The 24,795-nt window shown below is 37.5% G+C and overlaps 1 protein-coding gene across 1 annotated transcript in view; it reads right to left on the reverse strand.

The window, feature by feature from the left end:
• magi2a (membrane associated guanylate kinase, WW and PDZ domain containing 2a) overlaps positions 1–24,795 on the reverse strand; it is a 191,550-nt gene that overhangs the window by 6,067 nt on the left and 160,688 nt on the right. Inside the window, exons 12-21 of the mRNA XM_079622872.1 lie at positions 21,322–21,490; positions 17,319–17,360; positions 15,231–15,322; positions 14,871–15,063; positions 11,234–11,497; positions 10,728–10,913; positions 8,927–9,221; positions 7,116–7,332; positions 6,741–6,884; positions 3,851–3,989 (exon numbers count right to left, since the gene is read on the reverse strand). Of these exons, the coding sequence (XP_079478998.1) occupies positions 3,851–3,989; positions 6,741–6,884; positions 7,116–7,332; positions 8,927–9,221; positions 10,728–10,913; positions 11,234–11,497; positions 14,871–15,063; positions 15,231–15,322; positions 17,319–17,360; positions 21,322–21,490 (1,741 nt within the window). The remainder of the gene's footprint in view (positions 1–3,850; positions 3,990–6,740; positions 6,885–7,115; positions 7,333–8,926; positions 9,222–10,727; positions 10,914–11,233; positions 11,498–14,870; positions 15,064–15,230; positions 15,323–17,318; positions 17,361–21,321; positions 21,491–24,795) is intronic.

Raw genomic sequence — 24,795 nt, forward strand, 5'->3', positions numbered from 1 at the left:
TGTGAAATCAAGTTTTCCCATTGGCTTCTCTCGCTATCCGTCTCCCCACACATACAATACACTCACACACATCACTTCATACCCAGATGCTTATATTGGAGTGACTCCCACAATCCACAACCCAAACTGATAGAGGGGTCACCAACCTTAATATTCTCATATACATCCCTAATCCTACCTGTCACCACATGTATATTGCAGGATACACAGAGGACTGCTCAGGTTTCAACCAACCTACACAGCACATATGCACCCAGGTGGCCATTTTAACGTGTGCTAACAAACAAATTGGCTGGAAGATCATTTCAACTGAAGAAAACAAACATTTACAACAATATCTTATTATCAGCAAGATTCAAGCACAGGGAAATATAGCAAGAGTGAACAATTATGTATCATTGTATCTCTGTGCTAGCCTTTTCTTACTCCACTGGGGTACATTTTCTCTCATTTATATGGCCCAGGTGCAGCAGAAATCACTGGCCTATAGAGGGAAGAGATGAATCCAAGCTCATAAAGGGTTTTCACTGTGAAATAGAAGACAGGTATGGAATATAAAACCATAGAGGCTGACACAACCATCTCATGATGACTGTATTTCAGCTAGGCTTTTGTGGCGCCACAGAGATCGCAGTGGGATACTAAACGCATGAGAAGAGATGGCCGAGTGTAAGTGGAATTCAAAGGCAAGTGTGCAAAGGGTTGTTTCTGTGGCTGTTAGGAATTCATAGGCGTCAAGTTTTCATCACAATGGAAAGTCAGTTACACGATTGTTAAGAGTGTGTGTGCACGAGTTGGATCTGCCTCTCTTTCAATGCGTGAATTTCAATAGACATGTACCCTAGTGCTTTCATTGTATGACCCAAATGGAGAATGGTTAGATAATATTTTGAATATTGCTGCTGAACAGGGCTTAAAAAATAATGACAACAAAAAAACATTCTGTAACATTACCATTCATTATTATATATCATACTTTTTTAAACGTTTCTTTTTGCCTATACTTTACACAATAGCTTGAATATATTTTTCTACTATAAAGAGCTTGTGACTAAACCTTGTAACTCTAGTGGATCCTCAAACTGTCGGCAAAAACCTCCACCTGCTTCCATTCAGAATTAACTGCACACGTTTTGGAGACGACCTCTGTTTCTTTGCGGTTCAAGGCTATATAAAGAACTGGTTCTTTGAATAAGTAAGAATAAGATGTTTGTAAAGGCTAATGTTTTATGTATTTGAGGAGCGGAGAAGAGGGTCTTAGTCTGGTATTTGTTAGTCATAGCCAATACAGATACAATATCCTTTGTAACCTTTTAAAAATTGTGGTAAAAATATACGCAGGTAAGATTGGTGTTTATTACTATTTATAATTATATTGCAAAACAAAATATATAGTGCAAAACAAAATGATAAAATATTCCTCACTGTGTTGTTCATTTGCTAAAAACATGACTTGTTTTTTGCAGTTACTTAATATTACTCAATACTTAAATGTATAATTACTGTGTAACAAATTACCGTAATTACCATTTTATCTAGATTTTTTCCTGGCAACAATGGCCAATGGAAACAATGGTTTCTCTAATTGAAAATCATTACATGTTTAAGTCATTTCAAAGCAATACATACTGTAAATATCTACATAAGATGTACAACAAATTTGATTTTTTTTTCTTTATTTATCGCGCCTAAAAGCAGACTTTAGAAAAAACAAACTTTACTAAAAGTTCTCCAAACAATTTTTTACGCAAACCAACACATAATGTGTGTGATTCTCTACTGCCATGACAACCAGTATAGTCCTCCAATCAAAGTCTCTTTCTCACACCCCTTAGAGTCTGTGGTGAAAGCCAATAATGACGTTTTTTATGTTCATGTTATACATAGGTTTCTTGTATACAAACAATACCGGATGCGCGCGCATCCAAGAGGCAAGACCGCTATATGTTATGCCGAGTTCTGTAAAAGAACATTGTAATTAACGTAGATTTCGCATTGTTTGTAAATTCTTGTTGACTCAATAATAAACTGCAATTTCAGAGTTGAATCTGTTTGCTTGTGTTTCATTTGCATATTAATATAACATTATGTAAAAAGTTAGTTAGTTGACTATATGAAATTGTCCAACTAAGTTTGCGAATCATAAAAACATGACATACCCTATGCATTTACAGTAGGTTAGTTTACAGCACAACAGCTCCGCGTCATCTCTGCTTCTGCTAGATATAGCCGTAAAGACCGTTGCTTTCTGCCTCTTAGATGCGCGCGCATCTACGTGATGACGTTGCACAGAAACCCGTGTATAGGAGCTCTATGTATGCATTTAATATCTAAAGACTTTCATAATTTTAGGAATAGAGTTACAATCATTAACAAATTCAGATACAAAATTATATAAAAAAAATGTGTACACATATAAATTACAAATAAATAAAATAATAGATATATAAAGACGCATGCACGCACACACACACACACACACACAAATCACAAGAGTGAGTAGAACTAACCAATCCAAACCACAGCACTCCAAGAAAGAATGATGGACTGATGTGTTAGAACGCATGCACTCTATTACAAACCGTGTCTTTAGGATGGCCCATTAGGAAGAAATAGGGGGAGCCATGGTTGTCACTTTTCATGCACATGGAGAGACTGGAAGGTACCATTCCTATAAGAGGTGAAGTAACAACCTAGACCAATCATTAGGGTTAGAACAGCAGCCACAGGCTAAGACAGTATTAAGATCAGTGCTGAGATAGTATTCAGTGAGGAAACTTGAGAAAGGAAGTGAGAATTATTCACTAACAGCCAATAACATTGATGAAATAGAAGAAGCCTAGCTAAACCTGCATTAATACCAAGAGCATGCTGTCATAGTGTTGTGTTAGCAGGAAAATGGAAGGAGTTTAATGTATTACAAAAATCATTTTGGGGTTATTAAATATTAGTGTACAAGAGAATGATTTTTCTCCATCGCTTTGGCTCTTAAATGGGATAAACGATAAGTTCAGATCTCTAAACAAATCAGATTTGAATTTCTTATTGATTTTATTCCATTTGTACATGTTTTGGCACAGCACATTGAGCCATCACATGCAAAATGATCCATTCTCAGACATCATGTATATTCCATAAATATCTAGTACGTGTAACACATTGCTACAAAATAAATGTACTGTACACATACAAATGTGCATTCTTTTACATTATTAATTCTCCCAGTAAAATATTACTTACTGTTGAAATATGTATCTAAAAAAGACATTCGTGAGTTTGATATTCAGGATAACAAACATTTCCAGAGTTGACTGCCATGGGAAAACAAACAAACACATTATGATTTTTATTTAGATGTCATTGGCCAATTAATGACATAATAACAAGTTTTGAAGCATGAAATAAACGTTTTTGGTGGTGTTACTACATTTTGTAGAACAGTCCTGAAAATTGCACTAACAGTAGTTTAAAGAATGTTAAGACTGTTTAAAAAAAAAAAGAGAAGTCAAAGCGATTGAGGAAAACTGAAACTGATGAAAAGTATTCCTATTAAGAGCGAAATATTGATAATAATATATCATATGAAACCTGTCAACCAGACAAATTTCGCTCCTGGTGTGAATAAGGCAATGCATTATTTCACAACATGTGAAATGTATGCTAAATAAGTTACGCTATTCACATTCTATGCGTTACCCAATAAAATATTACCTCTTCCAAAGATGAGGTAATATTAGTCTTGTGCTGATGGTTACTCCATCTCTTTGAGGCCCTGTAACCCTAAGTGATCTAATACTGTTGGCAATTCTGATCAGTAAGGTGTGTGTTCAGACAGTTCGTGTAAACCTACCATACTCAGGGACCTGCCCTGTGCCCCTCTTGAGCAGCAGGCGAACTCTACGGCCACCCGATTTGATGAGCTCAATAGCTCGAGCGTGGGTCATATCCCTCGTGGTCTCCCCATTTATTTCAATAATCTGATCACCAACCTGCAAAAAAACAAAAAACAAAATATGGCTATTATCTTTATTTGGAAAAATCTAAAAATATTGAAATACCCCAGTTTGTGAAGATAGATGTGCAAATGTACACACAGAACAGCAGTAATTATTTTTCGACAGCTTTGAATCGCACCCTCTCTGGTTTTAATGATAATATGACTATCATTTATTAAGGATAATTATTCAGGATCAATATAGATCCATAACTCATGTCGGCTGTTTTGGTTAAGCTCTAATCAGCATTAGCAGTCATGAATGAGATAGAGTACCAATTAATTTCAGAATTAGCATCACTAAATGAATGAATCATGGGTACGAGGGTCCTACGAGGTACAGCGCTGATGCTCTTCATCAACTGTGAATAAGGTGTGTGATATTGAGGATAACAAAGGACTGGTTAATTGCCTTTCCTTGATATAAAGGAAGGCGGTATGATCGATACTATAATTAGTCGCCCACCAAGTGACTAGTCAATCAGTGGGGTCTAGATTTTTTTTGTATCATTTATGTTTTATCTTAATATTTTTAGCTGTGGTGCTGTCTCTAAATTCACGTTCATTAAAGCCGAGCCATCAAAGTGCCTTGTGTGACGAATCCACCGCCTTCAACAATACATTTCAAGACAATTACTGTCAGACTGTCATATCATCTGCTGTGAGCAATATTCCTGTTGTTATGCATATTATGCATCCATAAGGCTGAGGCTCAGTTTTTTTTTTTTTTTTGCCTGGGCAAAGATAGTTTTTTTTGTGATAAAAAGGTTATAGTTGTTAATATTTTTCAATGTTCACATGCAGGTGTCTTGGTCTGCCACCGTTCCATTTTTAAAAGGTTATATTAACAATAGTTAAAAAGAAAAAAAAGAAAAAAAAAGTAAAAATAGTTCAACTATTACATTCTGTTCTTTTCGGTTACGGATATATATATACTGTAAAATACTATATTTTTATTACATAATAATAATGTGTATTGTTTATATGTTACTGTAGTATGACATAATACAACTACATACAACTACACTGTAAATTTAAGGCAGCAACTTTCTTTTACAATCAACTTGGATGTTTACGTCACTTCAACTTAAATTACATTTAACTGACTTAAAAAATTTGTTGAATCTTGTATAACTTAAAAAAAGCAATGTAAGTTAAAGCAATGTAAAAAATATGTTGTCATAACTTATTGATCATATAATTTTTTACAGTTTACATAATACATACCAATGAATAAATATACAGAATTCAGTTCTGCATATTGGTTATTGGACAATAAAACATAAAAGTATCTAAAAGAAAAAAAGGCAATTAAGATTTTTTTTTCACATCCTTAACAAATACTATAACATTTTCCCTTAACAGACAAATAAATAATGTAGAAAAATTTGCATAATTATGAATATATTGGTGCCTCCATAACAGAAAAATGTGCCCACATATATGCTGATGCTAAGCATGTAGGTGCATTGAACTTGTCTAGTGTCTGTGAACTAATTGGCCAGGGGCTGAGGAAAATGAACGAGCCAATTATAGTAACAAATGGAGAATTCCTCTCAAATGGTCTGGATAATGTGGAAGTCTGAGCAGGTCGCTGCCAGCGACGGGCGGCAAGTTTTCTATGACTCATTAAGATCTTGTTTAAATTAGGGGCAGAGAGCAGTATGACCTCAACTCTCTCATTATTGACAAGGAGTCTCTCGTTTTTTTGTCCCTGCACTGTGTCTGGGTCAGGTTCCTCTGACCTCTGGGGTGGAGCGTGTTAGTAAAAGCATCACAGCTAGCAGCGTCAGCAGCTCGATCGTGTTTTCGGTTTATCAAGAGGGTGTGTGTGGAAATCTACAGCAGCAGCAGTGTCTGCTGGGGGCTATATGACTTCATGCTTAATGGACTTTTTAAATACCACAGGTCTGTTCCACCACAAGCTAATTATAGTTTCAAAAGGCATATTGTGCTTCGTTATATTCACACCCTGAAAGAAGACAGGATGATGTTTACAGTCAGAATTGAGGCTCTTGAATGGAAGTTCACAGTCAGGTAATGGACTAAATATGAAAAGGACGAAATGAGAGGTAGGAAAAAAAAAGTATTTTCTAAGGGGACTATTTAATTGACATTAGCTATGACAGCTTCATTACAGACATGAGCTTAACAGGGAACAGAACAACTGCAGAGACAGACAGACGGACAGACAGACAGACAGACAGACAGACAGACAGACATACAGACAGACAGACAGACAGACAGACAGAGGGACAGACATATGGATAGACAGGCGGACAGAATGACAGAAGGATAGAAAGATGGACAGACAGACAGACGGACAGACAGACAGACAGACAGACAGACGGACAGACAGACAGACAGACAGAAGGACGGACAGACAGACAGACAGACAGAAGGACGGACTGACAGACAGACAGACAGATGGACGGACAGACAGATGAGAGACAGACAAACAGACAGACAGACAGAGAGACAGACAGACAGACAGACAGACAGACGGACGGATGGACATACAGAGGAGAGACAGACAGAAGGATGGACAGACAGACAGACAGACAGACAGACAGACAGATGAGAGACAGACAGACAGACAGACAGACGGACGGATAGACAGACAGATAGACAGACAGACGGACGGACATACAGAGGAGAGACAGACAGACAGACAGACAGATGACAGACAGACTGACAGACAGACAGACAGATAGATAGATATGGACAGGAAGTGATTTCAGCTCACCCTCATCCTTCCATTGCGTATGGCTGGTCCATCTTCAGCCAATCGCAGAACGAACAAGTCCATCTTATACTCGCGACCTCCACGGATACTAAAGCCAAAACCTTTCATAGCCTTTTCCAACTCAACTGTAAAGAAATCAAAATCCTGCCAACACACACACACACATGAATTAAGGACTTTTTGGACACATTATGACCATGCATAATGCATACTTTATGGAAATGAGCTGTCAGTGCCACCTAATGCACTTTAACATAGTCATTTCATGATATTAATCTACTGATTAGTGATGAATTATGATGTCAGTGTGTATTTTTACTCCATTAGCACATGTAGCACAGTGTGTGAGTGTATAGAGAGTGTCAGCAGAGTTACCTGTGGCATCCTGTAGTCCGGTAAGGGAAAGGTGCGAGGGTCAGTGGACAGCTGTCTGTAGTCCAGCAGAGGCGGGTGTCTGTAATCCAGCGTTGGTGGCTGTCGGTAATCTGCCACAGGAGGGTGTCTGTAGTCCACCGGGGGTTGGCGGTAATCAGTGAACGGCTGCCGAATATCGGGCTTTACATCCTGTCTTGCTTTCACCTCTGACCTGTAGCTGAACAACCAATCAGAGCAGACCCAGTGAGCACTAATGCCGTCGAATCTTACGCACAGAGTTGGAATATGTGCAACTGCAAGTGACAATTGGACTACTTCTCTGGTGATTTTTATAACACTTTTTTGTTAAAAATGTGTCAATTCAAAATAGTAGCTTTTATCAGCAACCATGCGGAATGGAAATGAGGAGATTCACTCATAATATTTACTTTATTTACATCTGTTTTCCAGTGGATGCTGTCAAAAACGACCTGCCACTGACAGAACTAACACTCTAATGAATTTTAAAGTTTAATGCAGGATAATGTTCTGTTGAAAAGGGCGAAGCCTGAGGAGCTCTAGGGTGTATATTGAAACTTTAGAGAACATCGAGAGGAAGTGAAATCATTGGTCCCTTCAGGCTATATAAAAGATTAAAAACTGTTTTAAAGAGCCATGCAGGTAAATTATTCAGTTCTGTAAGAGATAAGTGATTTTACGCAACAACCTAATAGTGAGAGAGTCTGTAATAGTGAACTTTAGTAGAGTTTTAACTTGTTGACGACATTTTTGACTTGAATGTGTCCATTCAAATGATTAGGGACGCACAATACATCGCTTCCATATCGTCAGCTAAATTTCCATCTTTCATACTATGCATTATAATGTTGTGATGTCTAAATTTACTTGTAGTATTTAAAACAACTGATAGTAAATAAACTTTCGTTTTTAGTGTTGTAATTAAAAATTTATTTAGACATAATAGTATATCATTTTAATATAGGCCATAATAACCATTAAGGTGAGGTCACATCCATTAAAGTCGCCAAAAAATATCAAATTAAGTTTTTTGGCTTTTAGTATGAAAAGTCTTACTGTTATCTATAAGCTAGTGTGTTCTAAAAAAATGACAAAATGCACAGAAAACTTATCGGACCCATTTGAATTCTGCACAGAATGCTGTATTTTAAAGCGATATGGAGGAGATTAGGAGAAGAAACGGTTGGAGATTAGGAAGAAACTGCGGCTTTACTGAGGTAAACTGCTCTGGCTGAGCTGTGATATTAACTAAAAGCTATTGGCTATTTTAAAAAGGGGAGGAGCTGTTCGATATATCCCGTCCTGTCTTCCTGTTTTAGTGGAAATTACGTCAACACATTGAATAATGCTGTGCGTTTTAAGGCACTTCATTGGGCCTTTAAGGTGAGGTCACAAAATTGCGGCCAAATTTTGCGGGCAATTTTTCCCCCCATTGTCAATAGTGTAACAATGAATTCAAACTGAGCAGCTTTCTGTTAGTCAACGTAGCAAATCATGTGACCAACTTGAACCCATTGTGAAATCTGTGTGAGGAAATTTTTCCGCCCACATGCAAAACTCCCAATCACACATATTTCTATTTCTACTGACTCGGTTTCACCTGTGAAATTCCTCTGAGTAACGGTGAATGTGACTGGTGCATTTTAATACTGGTGCATCTCTACAAACACCCAAGCAACTGCCCTGTCAACCACTTTATTCACTCCATGGTCAAACAAAATACTTTTTTTTTAGCTTAACCTAAATTCTTAATACTTAAAGCAATATTTAAGTAATTTGAGTTGGTGTCTTGCCTGCTGTCGTGGCTGTAGATCTGTACTGGCACTGTGGAGGGCTGGGTGGGCGGGTTCTGTTGAGTCACTGAGCTGGGATGATTGGCTGGGCTGGTTTGATTGACAGGGCTTGGTTGTGCTTCTGAACTAGGCTGCGTTATGGGACTGGGTTGAGGTGCAGAGTTGGTGTGAGGGTTGGAGTTGAGTAGAGGCGCAGCACCAGTCTGGTTCACAGTGCTGGCTTGGCAAACTGGACTGGGCTGGGCCAGAGGGCTCTGCTTCTCTGAGCTGCCTGCAGAAGGAGTGCTGTTCGTCTCTGAAAAATGGAGAAAAGGCAAAAAGCTAAGCTTCTTTTTGTAACACATCTTCTAAAATAGCAGTTTAAGCGTTGCATTAATACCCAAAATTAATTATGGCCCTTGACAGCATTGTTTTGTTGTTGCATGTACTGTCTGTGTTGTTTTAGCACTAAATGCACTAAAATAATTATGCAAATAAATAAACGGTGCACACACACACAGACAAACTGTGAATGTAGAAAAGATGGAAAACTGAGTGTTAGTTCATGGAGTATATGCCAGTCTACAATAATCTGGCATACTTTACTAATCTGTGCAGCTTAAAAAAAAATGTATAAGGCAGAATCTATGGTCCTATTTATACTTAGGCACTTCATGCATTTTCATGAAATTGTGGATTGTGAAAAGACCAGGTGTAAATGCCCTCCGAAACTCATTCGAGATAGATAGCAATCCGATCATTCAAACCACTTCAGGAAGATGGTTTGAGACGCATTTCATATTCAACTGGACAAGTATAAATGCATCTGGTCGTTGAAGCCATGCGAAGCCCCGGATATGGCCCGCTGTTTATGAATATCACTTCAACAAACTGCAGCAAATGAAACTGAAAGTAGTGAGATTAAATTATCCTACCAGTGCTGATGCCGCTCTCTCTCTTATTGCGGTCTTTGATCTTGAAATCAGCTGATGATAGATAAAATGCAACACATCTGTTGCTTTCGGGTGTCATTGAATTTGCATATACAGTAGCACAGAAATTGAGGATCGGATTAATATTTGTGTTTCGGAGACACATTTATGTGGCCATGTTCAAATGGAACAGTGACCAGTGTAAATAGGCCCCATAATATTTCTAATTCACATAGAAAGGAAGAATGACAGTGTGTAGTTAAAGTGGATTTCTGGTGGTTGGTGATTTTTTTGTGTGCAACCATTTATTGAATTTGGCAAAAATGTACATTCTGTTGTCATTTACTCACCCTCATGTCACTACAAACCTGACTTTTTTTGTGAGTAAATTATGACAGAATTTTCCTTGTTGGCTGAACTATACCTAAGATCGGATTTATATTTGTGTTTCAGAGACACATTTAATTTCTGTATGTTTGCACATGTCATTCGGCTATCAATATTAGCTATTTATTATGTTGTAAATTGTATTTACATATTTATTGTTATTTTTTTTCAACCTTTTTGCTTGTTTATTTTAGCATTGACATTTCAGTCACAATCTCATGAACCTCCTGCATTTTTATCACAAAATCCAACATCCAATCACATTTCAACTTCTAAAAAACACTTAAATGATGTATGAAAAGAACTGTAAAAGTATAGTTAGTTTAAAATAATTGTCATTATAAAGCTACAGTGTGAGATTTCTGCAGCACTAGGCACATGGCAAAAATAATGTCCCCCTTCAACCATTGGTTGAGCCAGTTGACATGACAGAGCGATGTTCAGGAAGCCGACCTACAAAGTCACATTAGCAGCAGAATTAGCATTCACAGATGTCCACTCACCCTCCTGAGGGATGATCCTGAGTGTGACAGTGAGTCCAGCGTCCTTGATCAGTTTGACGATGTCTGCGTGCGGCATGTTGACAATCGACTGATGGTTGACGGCCAGTATACGATCTCCAACCTTGAGCTTCCCACAGTGGTCTGCTGGACTTCCCTCAATGATGCGGCCAATCTTATGAGGCACGGCTGATAACACACATGCACAAATACGTTTTTACGTAATACATTGAGAGAGCTCTTTTTCTTCTCTCTGTCCTCTCCTGTTAGTGGAGCTGTTTTTATATACGAGAGTGGGCGCTGCATTAGAACATTGTAACTAGCTTTCTTCAGCCCTCAAATAGAAGTGCATCCATTATTAATACATAGGTTTATGAGGACATGCTGCACTTTTAAAATCACCATGACCCTCTGAATCAGCCAGCCTGAGTGAGCTATTACAGTAAAGAAATGTCCCAGATAGAAAATAAGGTTTAGTGTACAAAGTATACAAAATAATCATTCCTTACCAGCAGCAGCCGCGGTTTCAGGCCTGTTCAGTGAGCTGATAATAACGAATCCAAACCCTTCGCTCTCCTTGCGCTGAATGGTGACATCGCTAGGCTGAAGATTCTGATTGGTTACTGTGTCTGGTGGGGAGGAGCCTGTGGTGGATGGGGCGGAGTTTTGTGTGGGGGCGGAGTTGTTACAAAACATTCTGGAGTTGAAGTCACTCCTGGGGGAACTGTGCTGGGTAGATCCAGGACTGCGACCGTTCTCTGGGAAGGGTTCACCTGAAGATACCAGAGCGAGAGAGAAAGTACAATAAATAGACATTTCCATTGACTTGGCATTTTCATTTAATACCTAAAGGACATTACTGGACCCTCGCTGTACCCCCTGCAGTTTGTGAACTTTAGCTCGGCCTTAAATCCGAACTAGCTTGGCTCCGCCCTCCTACGTACTTCCGCTCAATTTTCATTTTCCTTCAGTATGTCGTCTGGGTTTGCGGTGTATTCTATCAGCAAATCAGCAAACAGAGGGAGTGGCTGAGAATGATGACGTTGAGGTTGTGCGCTAGTTTGAGTCGTCATACGTCACGACCAAACGTTAGCGATTGGTTATGGCAGATCCAGAGTGACTCTGGGCAGATCCAATAGTTTTAAACTTCAACAGAGTACCCGTCTTCAAGGAAGTTAACGCTTGCCAATGGAGAGAGGCCAGACTCTTTGTACAAATGAAATGTACGAGAGTCTGGTAGGACCAGGATAATTCCGAACCTCCTCCTGTCCAAATTAACCCAGCTCTCTGTTCCATCCTCTATCTGTCATTCGATCACCAACTTCCTGACAGACAGGCAGCAGCTAGTGAGGCTTGGGACATTTTCATCCAACACCCGCACGATCAGCACTGGCGCCCCCCAGGGTTACGTCCTCTCCCCACTACTCTTCTCGCTCTACACCAATGACTGCTCCTGTTTGCAGACAACACCAGACTCATCGGCCTCATCCAGGACACTCTAAACAGTGAATATGATAGTGGACTTCAGGAGGAACACCCCAACACTCCTGCCACTCACCATCATGAACAGCACTGTAGAAACAGTGGAGTCATTCAGGTTCTGGGCTCTAACATCTCTCAGGACCTGAAGTGGGACAATCGCATTGACTCCATTGTGAAAAAGGCCCAGCAGAGGTTGTACTTCCTTCGCCAGCAGTTTTACTCTGCGGTCATTGAGTCTGTCCTCAATACTTCAATAACTGTCTGGTTCAGCTCAGCTACCAAATCAGACCTGAGAAGACTTCAGTGGATAGTCCGGACCGCTGAGAGAATCATCTGTACATCCCTCCCCACTCTCCAAGAACTGTACTGATCCAGAGTGAGTAAAAGGGCAGGCAAAATCACTCTGGATTCCTCACATACTCTTTGAACTGTTTCCGCACTGAGCACCAGAACAGCCAGGCACAAGAAAAGTTTCTTTCCTCAGGCAATCTTCCTCATGAACAGGTAAATGCCCCCACCACTGGCAATAGACATGAGGAATTTTAATACTTATATATTATTTAGCACAGCATACCTCTTATTTACATCTCCTTACATTTGTATAGAACATACACATACTGTCTATTTTGTATATTGTGTATTTTTATTAATTTATTCCATTTTTATTATTTGTGTTTTGTCGCTGTCATTCTGTCTGTGCTGTGGAAGCTTCTATCACAATTCCTCATACATACGTGTAAACATACTTGGCAATAAAACTCATTCTGATTCTCTGGTTCTCTCAAATACTTGATTCTGATTGGTTAATTGTTTGCATTGAGCAGTTGAATATCTCTATTTTATGGCCACTAAAATGTATATTTCACAAGTTCACAAGAGTTTCCAGTCAAAGCAAGATAATTATAAATATATCTTATTGAACTGGGAAGAAGAGTTTGAGTTGGAAAATTACAATATTTTTCACACTACCATTCAAAAGTTTGGGGTGAGCAAGATTTTTTTGGGAAAGAAATTTATACTTTTATTCTGCAAGGATGAATTAAATTGATCAAAAATGGTAGTAATGGATATGTATAATGTTTCAAAAGATTAAATTTCAAATAAATGCTGTTCTTTATATTCATCAGAGAATCTTGAACAAATATTCCACAAAAATATGAATCATCACACCTGTTTTCAACATTGATAATAATAAGAAATGTTACAATATGTTCTAAATATAAGAAATCCATATTAGAATGGGATTCACAGGAATTAGACTTTAAAGTACAATAAAATAGAAAACAGTTTAAAAAATATTACAGTTTTTACCATATTTTTGATCAATAATGCAGCTTTGGTGAGCATAAGAAACTTCTTTCAAAAACTGACCCTATAACAATTGTATTCATTACTTTTCCACGATTTCTCTCTCTCTCTCTAACAGTTACATAAAACACATTACATATGATTTTTAGATTTAGAAACAACAACAATTGTACAAGTGAACAAAATACAAGTGTGCGAGAACGAGAGAAAGAGAGATGCTATAGTTTGGCTAAAGCTGGTGTGAAGTCCCTCTGCGATCAAACAGTAAGCTTAAAAAAGCCAGAAGCCAGACATTTCCCAACCGCTCCACTGAGATGCAAGGGTGGGAGAAACGATTGTCCAGGGAAGATAAGAATGAGAGGATGAGTCAGACAGCAAGAAGGATGAGGGAGACAGAGCTTGAAAGGGCACAAAATCTGAGCCTCAGCTACACCAAGAATTATTAGACAGAGATAGAGAGAGAGAGAGAGAGAGAGAGAGAGAGAGAGAGAGAGAGAGAGAGAGAGAGAGAGAGAGAGAGAGAGAGAATAAACAGAGGACACATAATAAGCCGCAGAGGAACAGTATAACAGAACCTGCTTCATTACCTCCATTACCTCCTTCACATAATATATACTTCACAACAACCTATAATTGCTGTAACTGTCAGGAAATAACAAGCTTTTGCCTTTAAAGGTGTTTTATTCAGTTTCAGACAGTTTCTTTTGATAGGCTATATGAAGGTCACATTAAATCAGTGTTGAAATATTTGCATCATGCTACCATCATTTTTTCCGGCATTTTTCTTTTAATGTACAGATTTTATTGTTTTAATCGTGTCCTTGACCCGGACTTTTATCTTAAACTATGAATATCCATTTTGAAATATTATTACGTTTTAAAACTATGATAATCTAAAAAAGAGAGTGAAATAAAGAACCATTTCAATATTTATTGTGAGATGATGATTTATATGCTTTTTGCAAAAATAATAAACGTTCCACCACAACAAACAATTTGGCCTCTAATAAAGTTAAATCTTTTATAATAAAAATCAAAGGTTAGTGGGGAAAACAGTGAATTGCATGCTTGAGATGAAATATGAAACTGATATATAACTTGTTAACAGAGTATTTTGAATGTGTGTCATTACCAATGGAGCTGTATGATTATGTGTGAAATTATATTGTTTAACTGCGTAAATTTAGGATACATAACAATAAAATGGTAGCCCTAGCAAGACAAAATATCAAAATATGTGTCATTTTCAACACTGAATGGTATTAAACACAATACATGATTTGATACGGAGTGGAAATACCATGTACGTTCAATAAATGTGCATTCACTGTTGGAAACAAACTAGCCAATTCTCACCTGTGGGCTGAACTCTCCGCCGTACTGTGAGTTTAACCTGGCCAGTCCGGGCCGCCCCATGCATGAGGTCAATGACGTAACGGTGGGGTTTTCCGGCCACAGGGATCCCATCGACTGACATCAGCTCGTCTCCTGGCCGGAGACGCCCGTCTTTATCTGCTGGGCTCTTCTCGATGATTGCACCGATCAGGATCTGCACAGGCACAGCACGGTTACTATCGTCTCTCTTTCAGCTTTGTATGGAAACGAAAGCGGATGAACAGGCATGTTATCATGTTAGCCAATGGCAGTGAACTCGGTTTTAGGAAGCGTGTGCGTTAGTTCTAAAGTACGAGCCTTCTCCTGAGCCTCCGGACTCACAGGCTGTCCCGGTTCCTCTCCGCCCAGGATCCTGAAGCCGAAACCGGACTTCTGTCTGCGCAAGTGCACCTCCACCTCCTGGAACTCTGAAGCTGACATCGAAGAGAGACACACATTTATCTAACGATTTAGTCATTTCTCCAGATTATTCTCATCCCTCAAGTGTAATTTACTGTTCTAGTTGACATTTAAGACCCCCATTTCTGTTCAGTGAGCACTTCATTTGTTAATTCGTTCGTTTTTTTTGTTCCTGAACCTGTATTGGCAGGTTCATTCTCAAGGCAGAGAATGACAAGTGAGTAAAATTAAATTCCAGGAATCTCCAGGTACTGTTTCTCAGAGGTCACAATAACTGGATATGAGAAAAATTATTTCAGACTTTTCATTAATACTATATTAGATATTATTGTCAGCCATTTTACAATATATCAAATATAGATATTGTATTTTTTTAAACAGTGTTTTGTTGCAATGATATAGTCTACATGTCATCATGTTTTAAATATCATATGCTTGAATGTGACAAAATAACATTGATTTGATAATACTAAATTTCATTAAATTATATTCTAAAATTATAAATTCTATAAAATGCACATACATATATATACCAAAATTATAATACATACATACATATATATGCCAAAATTTGTCTTTAAAATTTAGTCTAAATGTATTATTTGATATCAATATCATATGATTTTAGGTAACAAAAATAGAATTTATTTGATTTTATTGAAATCTAATTGTAAAAGACCAAACTTATATTTTTATTTATACCAAATATTCAAAAGGACACCTGGATGTGAAAATTTTGACAGACTTAAAAACTTTATTTTGTTAACATGTAAAGCTATTTCAGAGCTAATGCAAAAATACTGAGTTCATATTTTCTGTCTTTTTACAATATATATATATCAAATATCGTAAATAGAGTATTGATTTTAAAACAGAAGAGATAGTTTTTGTCTTTGGATGAAAATGTCCTTAAAGGACAAGTTCGGTATTTTACACTTAAAGCCCTGTTTACAGATCTTATCTGATGAAATATAACGGTTAAGATTAAAATTTGGACACATGCTCCTGTCCCGAGAATTTTAGTTTTATTTAGCGTTTGTGGACCTATTTTGCCAAACGCGTCACACCCAGATACTTCCGTTGAGAGCTTGAATAATAGACACCAGTTGGTGGCGATAATGCACCTTTGCCAATTGCAAGCAAACCGCTGGCATTTCATTGAATACACAGAAGAAGCAGAAGAAGAAGCGGCGGAGGAATATCGTACCTCACACAGCACATTCAATACAAGTCAATGGAGGTGGACAAACACTACGATAAAACCTGTTGGAAAGCATCTTTTTCAGCGATTTTTTTTGGGATCATATCAGTGAACACCCCTGACCACTCGGTGAGTTTCACGTCTTTGTAAACGAAAGTTTAATGTGTTTTAGGAAGGAATCTGCCAGTGCACATAGACAACCATTGTGGGGGTGGGGGGGGGGGAAAGCTAAATAAACCTAAAATTCTCGGGACAGGAGCATGTGTCCAAAGTTTAATCTTAACCGTTCTATTTCATCAGATACGATCTGTAAACAGGGCTTTAAGTGTAAAATACCGAACTTGTCCTTTAACATTTTTTAGGTTGGGGTTAATCACATTTTTTACATTAAATGGCATATGATTTTAAGCAACATAAATAACTCATATTTGAGGATACTAAAAAAAGTCAAATTACAGAAGGAAAAACTGGTAACACTTTACAATAGGGTCTCATTTGTTAACAGTTAATGTATTAACTAACATGAACTAACAATGAGCAATACAATTGTTACAGTATTTAATAATCTGTGTTAATGAATTAATAAACCAATGTTAACAAAATACAACCTTTGATTTTAAATGTTGCAATGATTAATCAATGCTGTAGAAGTATTGTTCATTCTTAGTTCATGTTAACTAAGGTAATTAATTCATGTTGAACCTTATATAGTACAGTGTTACCGAAAAACTTGAATGTGAAAATGAATTTCAGATTTAATGCAGAACTCTTTCTGTCACACTGTTTCGGGTGCAGATATATTTACTCACCGGAGAGGTCAGCTGGGATGGCTGCTCGAGGAAGCCCTGGCTCTAAGAAAGGGAGAGATACAAGGACAGCCCATAAATCAATGCTTATATAAACATACACACCTGGAAATATACTAACGACAATATATGCATAACCTGTCTCACTGCGAAAATATTGCCCAATGACTACAGAGCAATGAAGATATTATACAGTGCTCCCTACTACTAATCAAATGGTGTTTTTTGTGTGTGGATGTATGAAGTCAGTTCTTGATTTTACACAGTATGTCAAACAGAAGCTCGTCTGTTTTAGAGCAGCAGGAACTGAGATCAGCATGAGCAGCGCATTTCTGCCTGCAAACTTAGACACGGCCATGCTGTATGTATTTCACGTTTAAAATGGGTTCCAGATGGAGCTTGAGTCTTGTTCTGATTCTGAGAGGGAGTCGGATCTTCATCATTCCTGCAACCTCATCTGCCTCTCTGCTAGAGCTGGTCGATATGTGCAATGTCTATGCTGGTGATATTAAACCAATATATTGGTTTATATGTGAGGATTTACATGCTTTTTATTTGACTGTAGCAGTAGGCTGGTTTTATGTCTAATTGCATTAGAGTTTGATTCATTTACGCAAATTAGCTCTTTTGAAAAGAATCAGCTCAGAATAAATAGGCGAATGTTGCTGTCTGTTATTTATTGTTAAAATAGTGTGTTTGAAAAGATTAAATATTCTCATTTGTGATCATTAAGAGAAGTACGGTATAAACATGCATTGAATAGATATTGCTATGACTAAAAAAATACCCTGTAAAGTCATTTCAGAGCAAATACATAATATTTTCAGCCTTTTTACATGATAAATCAAATAGCCTATTGGTCAATGAGGTGCTGATTTTAAACTTTTGTTGCTATTGTTTTTGTAGAGATAAAATGTCCTCCATTTTATCATGTCGTATTTTTACATTACATTACATGCCATATGATTTTAAGTGATGAAAATAACATCTATAAAATGATAAGTGAAAAAAATCTCCACACTGCAGCCAACCACACTTTACCAAATATTAAACATAAATGAAAAAAATATAACGGTTTATTCATTTAAACATATATCAAAGATCACATAAAATATGCATTAACATAAACAGAATATGTGTCCTTGTTGTGAATACTTGAGCTCCTGTACACTATAAAAATGTTTGATTAATAAGTTAACTCACCAAAATAAGTTAAAGGGCACCTATTATGGAATTTTGAAATTTACCTTTCATGTGGTGTGTAACATAGATCCAAGTGAACAAAAACATCCTGCAAAGTTTGAAATATGAAAGTGCACCGTATATAAAGTTATTGTCTTTCAAAAGTAAGAGTCGACTCGGAGTCATTTTTATGAATCGTTAGAAGACCGAAGCTTTTTCTCTGACTAGATGACGTCAACTTGTCAAGTTATTTGAATATGATACGCCCACTTATTGCGCTCCAAGGCCAGCAGGGAAAACGTGAAAACATCAGGGCGACGAGACGCTGTGTTCTGAAGTGCGACTCAAAAGCCAACTTTTTTCATCTGCCCAAGGAGGAGCATTTGAAGACTAAGTGGATACAATTCATATATACAACTATACCACAGAAGTATAGTCCGAGCCTTGTGCTTTGTTCGCGCCATTTTGAAGACGATTGCTTTTTAAATGCAATCAAACTTGGATTCGCGAGCCGGATGATTTTGAAGGAAGGTTCATTTTTTTGCATCAGCTTCCTCCTCCGTATCACAACCTGTAAGTGTTATTAATAATTGTTGCTTTTATGTTTTATGTAGCATGCTTAATAATAATTTTGTTTGTTGTGTAAGCACCGTTAAGCTTCTAGGTCTTCAATGACAATTGTATTGAGATATGTGAAGTGTTTGTCGTTGTTTTCGGAGTTGTCTGAAGAATAGAATACCTCGTAGTAACGTAACTGCATTTTTTTGTTTGTAAAAACGTTATGTTTATGCATCGGGCTAACGCAAACAAAGACTGATTGTGCTTTTACAATATGAACTCTGGGCTATGCTCGCTAACATAACATTACATTTTTTATCTTATTTTTAGTTTTTTACAACAAACTACAAAGCAGTGGACTATAATCATTATTATAACACGATTTAATTGATAAAAGCGTCATTGTACTCAGTGTTAAACAATAAGTATTATCTCTGTAAACACTGCTGGGTCATCTGACCAATCAAGGCAGATTAGCGTCGCGCAAAGGAGGGGTTTGGAAAAATGAGTCGTTAAACGAATCATTTGGGAGTCGGTGAGCAAATCAGGTAAAAATAAATGCATATTATACGAAAACAAAAGTGTTTTTTAACATTGCATGCATGTAAAACTGTTGTTGGGGACTCCCTAAACAACATTAGGAACATTTTAAATGTCATAATAGGTGCCCTTTAAGGTAAATTAAACTTTTTAAAATAGCCTAAGTTTTACAAGATTCAACTCATTTTTAAAGTCAGTTTAATGTAATTCAAGTTGAAATGACTTAAACACCCAAGTTGATTGTACTTAAAAATTTAGGTTAGCAACTTTTTTTCTTCAACTGGACATCTTTACATCATCTTTGCAACATCAAATGACATTCAAACAGCTATAAAACATGAACATCAGTCTTATGACTGAACGTACTGAAACATTGCCACTGTCAATACAGAAATACAATTTCTCAAAATGAGGCTGTTTAAAACATATTGCTCATAAAATAAAATGAGTCTCACAGAAATATATACGAAATGTAATCAAACTTCAGGAAGCAAGCATACTTACCTGGAAGAGAAACTGAATGGTTTGCGCACATCATATCTAATATCTATATCACCAGCATATCTACAATAGATGCTAAAGTGTCTCCGATATAATATGTACTATAACTATAAAGCAGAAACCTCGTATAATTCTCTGGAGGATCCTTGTACATGACAAGATAATGACATTATCAAACAACATCAACACACTATATTAACCAACATCTCCATTTCCATTTGCCAAGCTGTCATTGCCAGCTGTGACTACTAAAGAGAACACGATATACAACATAAAGGAGGAGGTATAGAATAGGAAACAGTAATGAGGGAGAGCACACCAACTCCCTGCTGATTTAATACCATAGAAAATCTAGTACAGTTTAGCAGTTCAACTTTATGCAAATGCACAGTGAAAGGATGAAGTGACCAGTAATAGGAGAGAATATATAGCGGTTGAATATATATACGCATATAACAACAAAGCGACATGTTGACCTCCACTGATTTAATTGCTGTCAGTCACTTTTAGAAATGCAACGTCAACTCTATCGACAGTTCAGACGTATTTGATCACTATGCAGGCAATTTCATACATTTATGAGTATATTCATATTTGTACGAATGGCAAATGCTATGAATGTTGGTTCACAGGGGGACCTCGGAAAGTTCAGAAAGCCTGCATGTGTGGTAATGTCTCTAAATTTGGTTAAGAAAGTACCTGCATTAATAATGTAAAGTGTTAGATAACGTTGAAGTCACTAAGTCAACTGAAGTTCTCCCGGACTCCAGAGCAGCTCTGCGGATTTCATTGTGGGAAAATTACAAATCGACAAGACGCGATAACCTTAAAACACTTACCACGGAGGATAAGATAGGTTGTAAGTTACAACAATGAAAAGGTATTTTGTGTGTCTTAGAGAGTATAATAACCGAATCACCAAAATGTATCGTCACTCATGCAGTCTCAGAAAAACATACCACAGACAAGTTAGCTTTTACTGCTACGCTAGCTATTTTAGAGCATTGTGCTTCATTAGGACACAGTGCTACACTTTTTTTTTTGGGAAGAACAGCAGAAGACGTATAAGCACAACATTAATTCCATATGTTTGGTGTGTATGCGCATGTGTGCAAATTTCAGAGTGGAAAAAACACAGTAGATAAACAGCACAGATTAGCAGCAGGCTAATAAATTAGAAATCAATAGCTTTAGATGCTAGCAAGATGTTGCTTCAGTTACTTACGCCTATTCTCATAGATAGCCCTGGACTTCTCATACAGGTCATAGGGGTCAGGTTTGGTCAAGTCAAACTCTGGACCTGAGGGCCAGTGCAGATATGGAGCGCTGTGAGGGAGAGCATGGATAGAAAGACTGGTTGTGGGACTGCTGTGAGGATCCCAATGTTCCAAGACCTGCAAATACACCGGCATTCAGTAAAGCACCCAATCATCTCCCAGCGCTGAGTTTATTAAAATGCTAAACTGAGTAAGCAAACTGTGCTCTTCCAGGCAACTTCCGCCTGGAATTTCACTGGCCGTGGGATAGGAAGGTGTTTAACAATGAACTCGCTTTTGCGGTAATTAGTTTTTAAATGAAGTGTACACACAATGCATGGCAAGTTAGTTCTAGCTCAGCAAAATAAGGCGGCATCAAGGGCTCATCAAGGACGCTTGATGCGTTTCTCTATTGCTGACGATACTGAATGTAATCTTTGTGTTTTCTCATGCTAATGCAGCTGTGGGTGAAACGCTCCCAAACCACTTCACTGCACCGGGCTCTCGCACGACACCCAAAATTAGGTTATGCAAACAGAATGCACAAAGAACAGCAAGCAGACATAGAAGTCCGCTTTTCTAATATCAAGGCTGTTTTCACGCAAGATTCGATTGCTTGGCCTGAACTCAAGTTCAATTCCACCCCCCAGTCCTGCTAGTCAGTTTGTGTCATTGAGGTGAGTATCGCTGCTATATTGATATATTGATACTGGTTCTGAATCAGCTTCTTAATGGTTTCATTCATGATTCTTTTAGTATTGCTGTTCAGTATATAGTTACGGCAGAGCCCGTGTACGGAGAGCCTGCTCACTCCCTATTAGTCCTATTCTACCGAATTTTTGGTTGTAGTTCCACCAGAGTTCCACTGGGGGCGATTGCCCGAGTGCAAAATGAATGGGAGTCTATGGGGCTAGACGGCTAAATTTGTCTCTTTCACCCGATTGCCGTTGAGAAATCTAAGATTTGATTGTAGGTTTGGCAAGTTCAACATGGGTTATAGGTCGAAAATTGAATGAACGAGTACTTATGTCCTTTCGATTTCTTACAGGTTGAGTTGTTGTTGCCCATAACACGCTAGCATTCTGCTAATGAACGCTGATTGGTCAGTGAATGACTGGTTACGACCAGAGATACCGCTTGATGGCATCATGGCATCCGAAGCGGGATCAGAATGTATTCTAGCAGAAACTCTTCTAGCACGTGTGTTTACCTGTGTCAGCTGTGCTGGCGATGCCTCGAGAGAAAATAAAGTGCAGAGCAAAAGCACCACAGTGACTGAAGGATTGCCGTAAAGCAGCATCTCTGGTCGTACGATGTGTATGACGTCATTGACATTTTGAAAGACTTTTTAAAGCAAATAAGTGACTCTAAAAAATCTAACACCCAGCAATGTGCAATTTCTTTGCATCTCCTTTCGAATACAACATTCAAATTACTAGACAAAAAATTATATCTTGAGAAAAGTGGATTTTGAGGGGTATAGCTCCATAGACCTCCATTCATTCTGCACTCGTCTGCACTCGTCCAGTTCAGAAGCCGGAAGTGTAGTGAGAGTGAACCTTCTCCCCTTATTAGACATTCTTTGGTTACGGTCAGTTATTGAATTGAAAAAAGTGAAAAAGTAATTAAAACATCTGTTTTTGGGAGAATAGTTTTTAAATGTATTTATTGATACCTCATAATTTGGCAATGGATTTTGTTATATATATATTTTTATATTTATTCTTTAAAGCTACACTGTGTAGGAATTACATCCCTTCTAGCGGTGAAATTGTATATGACTACCAACTGAATATTACTTTCTAGCCCCTCCCATTCCGAGGGCGTTTTAACTCGTACGGTGGCCGTTTTATTATTTCAAATCTGCCGGCAGTCGCGAGTAATCTCCAACTCACATTCATCACGGTGCCACTGAGTGCAAAAACGCAAAAGCGAAGCTTGAATTTTTTAGGTATGTCCCTCTTTGGCTAATGTATTTTCAAGATGGAGGCGCAGCATGGCTTCCGCCATTCGAGCAGCTCACCCGTATGTATTATAAATGGCAGATTTACGCTTACGAGAATACTTGATTAGTTGGTAGAAGTAATTATACAGTGCTATGCATAAGTTTAGACACCCATGCTAAAGTTGACTAAAAAGAGGAATAAAAAATTATCTTTTGGAAATTGAACTTAATGCCTTAATTTAAAAAAATAGGAAAAATCCAACCTTTAAGGACACCAATTTTCTTTGTGAATGAATAATGTATCATAAATAAATAAATGTTCTTCCTTAAAATATAGGGTGCATAAGTTTGGACACCCCTATGTTAAATTCCCATAGAGGCAGGCATATTTTTATTTTTAAAGGCCAGTTACTTCATGGATCCAGGATACTCTGCATCCTGATAAAGTTCCCTTGGCCTCTGGAATTAAAATAGCCCCACATCATCACATAGCCTTCACCATACCTAGAGATCGGCATGGAGTACTTTCCATACGATCATCTCTCAATGCAAATCAAACCAGCTATTAGGCTAACTGAAATAAAACCATGCCGATCTCTAGGTATGGTGAAGGCTATGTGATGATGTGGGGCTATTTTAATTCCAGAGGCCAAGGGAACTTTATCAGGATGCAGAGTATCCTGGATCCATGAAGTAACTGGCCTTTAAAAATAAAAATATGCCTGCCTCTATGGGAATTTAACATAGGGGTGTCCAAACTTATGCACCCTGTATTTTAAGGAAGAACATTTATTTATTTACGATACATTATTCATTCACAAAGAAAATTGATGTCCTTAAAGGTTGGATTTTTCCTATTTTTTTAAATTAAGGCATTAAGTTCAATTTCCAAAAGATGATTTTTTATTCCTCTTTTTAGTCAACTTTAGCATGGGTGTCTAAACTTATGCATAGCACTGTACACTAATGAGCACATATAATTTTGAAAGAACACAGTGTTTTTTTTTTGCTAAGAATCAACTTAAAAAATTACACAGTGTAGCTTTAAGTAAATTCTACTTCATTTTCTCATTTAACTTCCTGTGGGGTCGTGGCCCGTTTAATTCCAGCTCATGAATCATAAGAGAGGCGATTCAATTCTGAATTTTGCCCAACCAAAGTAAAACGGTGTTACAGCAAAAAAAAAAAAAAAAGCTTTAAAAGGGCACCTATTATGCATAAATCACTTTTACATGGTGTTTGAACATAAATTATTTCTTATTAAAGCTAATAAGTTATTCAATCAAGTGCAGCGAGTGATTTTCTGTTTTTCTTTTGTTGTTTGATTCATATTAACAGCATATATAGCAGTGGGTACTGTGTATTACGCTGCTTTTTACAAATCTAACATACACATGTGATTTCTTTACTTGCTGTTTACGTTCACAGACAAAACCGACTGTTTTTATGTGAACTTTGAGTGTTTTTGACATAACCTTCTCTGTATTTGACAGTTTAA

This window comes from Phoxinus phoxinus (assembly GCF_949152265.1).
Source record: "Phoxinus phoxinus genome assembly, chromosome: 9".
Lineage (NCBI taxonomy): Eukaryota > Metazoa > Chordata > Actinopteri > Cypriniformes > Leuciscidae > Phoxinus > Phoxinus phoxinus.